Below are 8,572 nucleotides of genomic sequence, written 5' to 3' on the forward strand. Positions count from 1 at the left end.
GACCTCGCTTTATTTAAAAACAGCCAATCAAATCCCCCAAATGAACCCGCCCACACCCATGCTGATTGGTCCTTGTGCAAAACTGGAAAGCGGGGATCTTTGATTAAACACCTGCTATCAGAAGAATAGACAGTCAGAAGTTTTTACTTTTTAGTACTTAAGTACATTTAAAAGTAGAAACTTTTTTACTTTTACTCAAGTGTGTTTTTAGCCAGATACTCTGACTTTTACTTGAGTACCATTTTGAGACGGTACCCCTACTTTCACTTAAGTATCATTTCTGGGTACTTTTTACCCCCCTGCTCCCGGGACTCTTCTTCTCTGCCAGCGTGGACAAAAAGCTCTTTTTATGTAATGCATCTGGAGTTGTACGCGAGGTGAAGACGCCTGACTTGCCATCAGGTGTTTTTGTGGCCTGCTTAACCGCTCTTAGTGCCCCATTAGCTGGTTTCTGTGAAACTTCCATTGTTTGTTACATTGAAGTAACAAGCTATCCCTTTTAATAAGAGTCTGATAGAAATCCAGCCGTGAAAACCCATTCTCCACTTGCACCATGTGGGGGGGGGGGGGGCGTCATATCTGCTTTCCGTCTTTAGCCCCTGTAGACTTCTTCCGGTCCCATCACAATACATTGCATTTAGCCATTTCTTCCCGTCAATTAAACAACTTTATCGTCACTTTTTTTCTAATGTTTTTGGGCTGTATTTCATGTAAAAAAGTGTACTGTTAGAGTTAGCCCACATTAGCATTTAGCTCCGCCTAAATCCAATACATTAATTAATCTGTTATATATGGGGCATGAAATGAGACATATATATAACTCAATTAGTATCGCTGTGGCATCCGTTAGACCCACGTTTGATATTCTGGAAAGAAAAAAGTGACGATAAAGTTGTTTAATTGACGGGGAGAAACGTTTCTAAAGACGTAACCGGATATGACCCCCCCCCCCAAGTGGGGAACAGGATTTGGTTCCAGGAGTAATCGATTGGAGTTCGGACCCAGTCGTTCTGGGGTTCCTTCTTAAGACGTCTGATATGGTCGTTACTGTGGAGTCCTACGACATTCAATGTAGGCTCGTAAAAAAGAAAGGTCCCAGTTATTAGGTTTTGGAATCAATCCTATATAGGATTATAATATGGTTTTCCTATTGGACTCTTAATTTTAAATAACTGGTTATCATTACAAGTCACGACCAGAACCCCGTGGTGAGAGATGGATACTGTGTAACTCTTTGCATATCTTCCCTTATACTCTTTGATGATGTTTAAAAAAAGATATATATATATATTTGTTTTATTGTTTTTAAAAGCAGCATGTGCAGCTTTTCTTTTCCATATACTATTCTTTATCATATTATTTCCCGGGTTAATGTTGTCATAATCTGTTTGACCTCATGGTATACATTTTGCTCTGAGACCTGAGTTTTTGTTTTGTTTTAAGGTTTACAAAAAGGCATGAACCGAGGCGGTTAGGTGGCCGAGCGGAGATTGCGTTCGTCACCAACCCCGGAGCTGTGAGCTGGCCTGTTCGAGTCCAGCTCACAGCTCCGGGGTTGTCACCAGCTTGGCTGGCCGTCTGCACTGATACAATTGGCTGTATTAGAGGGTGGGAGAAGCTGGCGGGGTGGGTCCGGGTCGTTGTAAACAGCGACTCCTACAGTTCGGTCGGGGCGCCTGCTAAGCGCGGATAGGACCTGAGTGGGATAGTGTGATCCTCCCACACGCTACGCCCTCTCAGTGAGAGTCCGCGCTGCCAGGTGAAAAGAAGCGGTGATTGGCTGGACGTGTGTCGGAGGAAGCACGTGGTAGCCTCCACTCTCCCAGATGATCTGACTGTGGGGGGTAAAGCGCAGCGACCAGAAAGGGACTGGGAATTGGCATACGACTAACATTGGGATGGGAGAAAATCGGAGGAAAAATGGAGGGGGAAAAAGACAAAAAAAAAAAAAAAAAAAAAAAGGCATGAACCGTACTTTTCAGGGAATTGACCATAATATTCATACGGCGGCCATTCTGCTGTTATGTCATGCTCTGGTTGGGATTCCTTTACCGCACCGTTAGCCTAGCTTAGCATCATTCACTGGAAGTAGGTGTGCCAGTGTAGCCTAGTTCCCAAAAGTCACGAAATACACTCCAAATACAATTCCAAAACCTTCCTATAAACATGTTGTGACCTGTGTATTTACCACATGGAGATTAAAAAAAAAAAAAAAAAAATAGACATTTACATTTTAGTTTTCTAAGCAGATATATACTCAGAATTCTTTCTGCCGAACCAGATCTGTTCTGTCGCAGTTATTTAATAAAAAAATTGTTCAGAGTATATATCTGCTTAGAAAACGAAAATGTCAACAAAAAAATATATAAGCAAATTTCCCAAAAAGTTGACGTGTTCCTTAAGGTTTCAACATAATAGGGGCGACACTCGACAGTAGCTCAGGAGGTAGATCGGTCGTCTGGTAATCCGGAGGTTCCCGCTCCTCCCGGGCAGCGTGTCGAAGTGTGTCCTTGAGCAAGACACTTAACCCCCTAATTGCTCCCAATGAGCAGGTTGGCTCCTTGCATGGTCGCCTCCGCCGTCGGTGTGTGAACGTGTGAGTGAATTGTAAAGCGCTTTGGATAAAAGAGTTGCACCATTTCCCATTTAATAGCTTAGTTAGTAGCGTAATGCACATAATGTTCTTAACCACTATGATGGTGGTTATAAAAAAAAGAAACAAAGATCAAAACATTCTATAATCCTTGATAATAGCCTACAGAAGTTAATGGGTTAAGGCGTGACCTAGATTACAGTAAATTTTACTGGGTAAAGGTGGACCCAAGTATTAACCACTAGATGTCGCAATAGAGCAACAGCATGTCGTTTATCCAATCAGGTACATTCCACGCGGGGAGGGGATACATGTAAACAACAACATTAATTTTGGACCGGTGTATTCTTTCCTAAAAGTGATTAGTCTACATAAACATTTTATCTATAGCACCTTTAAGATGTAGTCCACTCAAATTGTGTTATCAACCTCTATGATTCTTCTTTACTGCTATTTTCTCTTCAGATTATTATATTATTATTATTATTATTATTATTATTATTATTATTATTATTATTATAATTATTATTATTATAGTGCTTTAGGGGTTTTCTATCCACGAGAGTTTGATTTGAGAGTAAAGTGTATAAGTGTATCACCCAGAGATGGAAAAAAAGAAAAGATATATATCCAGTAACCACCATCTCTGGACACTTCATGTAACGACATTCAGGAGCAGTTGGTTACCGTTTGTTTAAGCCTTTTTAAAACATGTATCGTCTGTGATGAGTCTGACCAGGAGCTCTGTGCGTTCCACAGATATGAATATGTCAACATCACACCGGTTATCATGTTTTAGCATTGATTCTGTAACACAATGTTTGTGGCGTGTTTGTATCAAATAAACGTGTGTATCCTAATAGTCTGAAGATCTCTGAATGACGCGCATCAAGGCCACGATTTAACCCTTTCACTACCAAAGGGTTAACCCTTTCACTGTGACACTACAGACGGTTAACCCTTTCATTGCCACACTACAGTCAGTTAACCCGTTCACTACCACACTACAGACGGTTAACCCTTTCACTGCCACACTACAGACGGTTAACCCTTTCACTGCCACACTACAGACGGTTAACCCTTTCACTGCCACACTACAGACGGTTAACCCTTTCACTGCCACACTACAGTCGGTTAACCCTTTCACTACCACACTACAGATGGTTAACCCTTTCACTACCACACTACAGAAGGTTAACCCTTTCACTACCACACTACAGTAGTTTAACCCTTTCACTGCCACACTACAGAAGGTTAACCCTTTCACTACCACACTACATAAGGTTAACCCTTTCACTACCACACTACAGAAGGTTAACCCTTTCACTACCACACTACAGACTGTAGTGATATGCAGTAGGTACCATAATGCCGGGGTGCGACCCGGACGATATATAAGAGTGCACCAGTATACGAGCGTCTGTGTCAACCTAAGTAAACTTGAGTCCAGTCTGCAACTCATTGTCTTCATTGTCTCGATAACACTTCGCAGACTGTCTGTAGTGTGGTAGTGAAAGGGGTACGATTCTTTAGTGGTTTGATTGATTGATTGAAAACTTTATTAACAGATTGCAGAACGGGTACAATACAGTACGGCTCAATACACACAATTGTTAAGGGGATGCAGACCAGAGAAAGACTTTCGTCTTGTTTACATCAGGGTCCCCCATTTTCAATTCATCAGGACATACATGACATACAGATAGACAGTACTGCTACATCTATACATTTATGACATACCAGATTTGCAAATACAGTACTGTTTGTGATACAAAAAGAGTCCAGAAAAGAGAGTATATACATTTGACGTAAAAACTGTACATTGGAGGAGGTTGGGTGGGGTTGGGGGGACGGGGACGGCACTGTACAAGTGTACAAGCAAAACTGTACATTGGAATATTGACAACCATACTAGGTAATTTACTGTACATTGGAGGGGTTTGGGTTAGGACATTTACAGGGGCCAGTTTCGAATTGCAGTCTCCCGTAGGTGTTCTTTGAGAGTGGTTTTGAAGGTGGGTAGTGATTCACATTCCTTTACAGCTTTAGGTAGGGCGTTCCACATTGATGTGGCATAATTGCGAAACGTGTTTAGTCCCTTGTTTGAGCCGAATCGGGGTTTAACATGATTTGTGGAGCTCCCTCTGGTGTTGTGATCGTGGTATTCACTGACCTTTGGGAAGTATTTTGACATGTACATGGGTACCTTGGTCGTGTAGTGTATCTTGTAGACCAGGCCCATTGCAAGTTGCTGTACTCTGTCGTCTACTCTAAGCCATCCTAGGTTGTCAGGTTGTTGTGGTAGTGAAAGGGTGAAGGAGAGGGGATTATGTGGGCTGTGGGCTTGTGGCTGAGAAACCTCAACAGATCGTGGAAGTGGTTTGGGGGGAGATGAGGCCCAGAGGCTGGGTAGGAATCTGACAACGAACCAGACCAACCAGATATGCTGATATATCTGTTGTGCCTGAAATGTTGCAGTTAACGTCTCAACTTTTATCTTTTAAGCTATAACTCACAGGAGGGTGAGTGATGATGTGAACCAGTCAGAATTCAGCAGTAAGTGAGCGAACCACTGCTGTAGCCCTGGCTGTAAACACAGCTGTTTCTCCCATCAGGCTCCTCATTTACTTCCATTCATTTTGGAGACCTATTGTAAATATAATATAATAATAATAAACTGTATTTGTATCTTTCATACAAGAAGCACCTTTCTTACAAGAATTGCAGCTCAAAGTGCTTCACGGCAGTAAAAAAAAAAAGAAAAAAAAAAAGACAGGCATAAAATGTGCACAAAATTGGCAGCTCAAGAGCAATGCATGAAGTGCAGACATAAAATAAGTATAGAATTTGCATAAAATATCATACTTCTGAATTATGAACAAACTACAGCAATATGATCTTATGTAACCTGTTTTCTGGGTCAAAGGTACTGTACCTGTTTTCGGGTTTGCACAAAATGGTCTTCCAGCAAGACGGCAACCACTCCCCCAAACAAGGGAACGCACACTTAAACTTACAACATATTTACTGGATATCTGCTTTTATTTTCCAAAGGTAATAAATCTGTAAAGACACATCAAATGTCAAAACAAATACGTACCTTTTACTCAGAATAGTCTGTACATCAGCAGTCTGTTTATATTTCAGAAGTACGATATTTAGACTATTTAGGAATAGAAGTGAATGAGTTAATTCATAGTTTAACTAGACGCTGGTACTTTCTTCACTCACGGGTGATTTGGACTTTACAACTTTACATAGACTATCCAAAAACGATTGACTATCCAAAAACTATTGATTATCCAAAAACGATTGACTATCCAAAAACGATTGACTATCCAAAAACTATTGATTATCCAAAAACGATTGACTATCCAAAAACGATTGACTATCCAAAAACTATTGACTATCCAAAAACTATTGACTATCCAAAAACTATTGACTAACCAAAAACTATTGACTATCCAAAAACTATTGACTAACCAAAAACTATTGACTAACCAAAAACTATTGACTATCCAAAAACTATTGATTATCCAAAAACGATTGACTAACCAAAAACTATTGATTATCCAAAAACTATTGACTGACCAAAAACTATTGACTAACCAAAAACTATTGACTAACCAAAAACTATTGATTATCCAAAAACTATTGACTAACCAAAAACTATTGATTATCCAAAAACTATTGACTAACCAAAAACTATTGATTATCCAAAAACGATTGACCAACCAAAAACTATTGATTATCCAAAAACTATTGACTATCCAAAAACTATTGACTAACCAAAAACTATTGATTATCCAAAAACTATTGACTAACCAAAAACTATTGATTATCCAAAAACTATCGACTAACCAAAAACTATTGACTATCCAAAAACTATTGACTAACCAAAAACTATTGACTATCCAAAAACTATTGATTATCCAAAAACGATTGACTATCCAAAAACTATTGACTAACCAAAAACTATTGACTATCCAAAAACGATTGATTATCCAAAAACTATTGACTATCCAAAAACTATTGACTAACCAAAAACTATTGATTATCCAAAAACTATTGACTAACCAAAAACTATTGACTATCCAAAAACTATTGACTATCCAAAAACTATTGATTATCCAAAATCTATTGACTAACCAAAAACTATTGATTATCCAAAAACTATTGACTAACCAAAAACTATTGACTAACCAAAAACTATTGACTATCCAAAAACTATTGATTATCCAAAAACTATTGACTATCCAAAAACTATTGACTATCCAAAAACTATTGACTGACCAAAAACTATTGACTAACCAAAAACTATTGACTAACCAAAAACTATTGATTATCCAAAAACTATTGACTAACCAAAAACTATTGATTATCCAAAAACTATTGACTAACCAAAAACTATTGATTATCCAAAAACGATTGACCAACCAAAAACTATTGATTATCCAAAAACTATTGACTATCCAAAAACTATTGACTAACCAAAAACTATTGATTATCCAAAAACTATTGACTAACCAAAAACTATTGATTATCCAAAAACTATCGACTAACCAAAAACTATTGACTATCCAAAAACTATTGACTAACCAAAAACTATTGACTATCCAAAAACTATTGATTATCCAAAAACGATTGACTATCCAAAAACTATTGACTAACCAAAAACTATTGACTATCCAAAAACGATTGATTATCCAAAAACTATTGACTATCCAAAAACTATTGACTAACCAAAAACTATTGATTATCCAAAAACTATTGACTAACCAAAAACTATTGACTATCCAAAAACTATTGACTATCCAAAAACTATTGATTATCCAAAATCTATTGACTAACCAAAAACTATTGATTATCCAAAAACTATTGACTAACCAAAAACTATTGACTAACCAAAAACTATTGACTATCCAAAAACTATTGATTATCCAAAAACTATTGACTATCCAAAAACTATTGACTAACCAAAAACTATTGACTATCCAAAAACTATTGAATAACCAAAAACGATTGATTATCCAAAAACTATTGACTATCGACTAACCAAAAACGATTGATTATCCAAAAACGAATGACTAACCAAAAACTATTGACCAACCAAAAACTATTGACTAACCAAAAACTATTGACCAACCAAAAACTATTGACCAACCAAAAACTATTGACTATCCAAAAACATCAAAACAAAGTCACATGGTTCTTCAATTGAGATTTTTTTTTGCTGCAAAGTCTGATAATTAGTCCAGCGTAATGATCACAGGTCCTTAGTATGGTACAGTAAACACAGAACACAACCTAATGTCACGAGTCACGACATTCACCTTTCTGAACTGACTGAAACCTCTTGAAAACGGGCTTGAAAAAAGTTTTGTGACGTTCTTCTTCCTCTTTTGTGAGTCAGCCCTCTGCAGCCTGAGTGTGCTAGAGCTGGTCTGGGTGAATACCTCCTGGGTGAATACCTCCTGGGTGAACACCTCCTGGGTGAACACCTCCTGGGTGAACACCTCCTGGGTGAATCCCTCCTGGTGAATACCTCCTGGGTGAACACCTCCTGGGTGAATACCTCCTGGGTGAACACCTCCTGGGTGAATACCTCCTGGGTGAATACCTCCTGGGTGAATACCTCCCGGTGAATACCTCCTGGGTGAATACCTCCTGGGTGAATACCTCCTGGTGAACACCTCCTGGGTCAATACCTCCTGGTGAATACCTCCTGGGTGAATACCTCCTGGGTGAATACCTCCTGGGTGAACACCTCCTGGGTGAATACCTCCTGGGTGAACACCTCCTGGGTGAACACCTCCTGGTGAACACCTCCTGGGTGAACACCTCCTGGGTGAATACCTCCTGGGTGAATACCTCCTGGGTGAATACCTCCTGGGTGAATACCTCCTGGTGAACACCTCCTGGGTGAATACCTCCTGGGTGAATACCTCCTGGTGAATACCTCCTGGGTGAACACCTCCT

General features: G+C 39.1%; 1 protein-coding gene across 1 annotated transcript in view; it reads left to right on the forward strand.

Annotated features, from left to right (window-relative positions):
• Positions 1 to 8,134, forward strand: part of LOC311226573 (uncharacterized protein) — a gene marked incomplete at both ends in the record, with an annotated part of 37,865 nt that extends 29,731 nt beyond the window's left edge. The window contains one exon of the mRNA XM_084311993.1: positions 8,003 to 8,134. Within this exon, the coding sequence (XP_084168119.1) occupies positions 8,003 to 8,134 (132 nt within the window). The remainder of the gene's footprint in view (positions 1 to 8,002) is intronic.
• Positions 8,135 to 8,572: the final 438 nt, after the last annotated feature.

The sequence above is a fragment of the Notolepis coatsorum genome (assembly GCF_963971535.1).
Source record: "Notolepis coatsorum genome assembly, chromosome: 1".
Taxonomy (NCBI): domain Eukaryota; kingdom Metazoa; phylum Chordata; class Actinopteri; order Aulopiformes; family Paralepididae; genus Notolepis; species Notolepis coatsorum.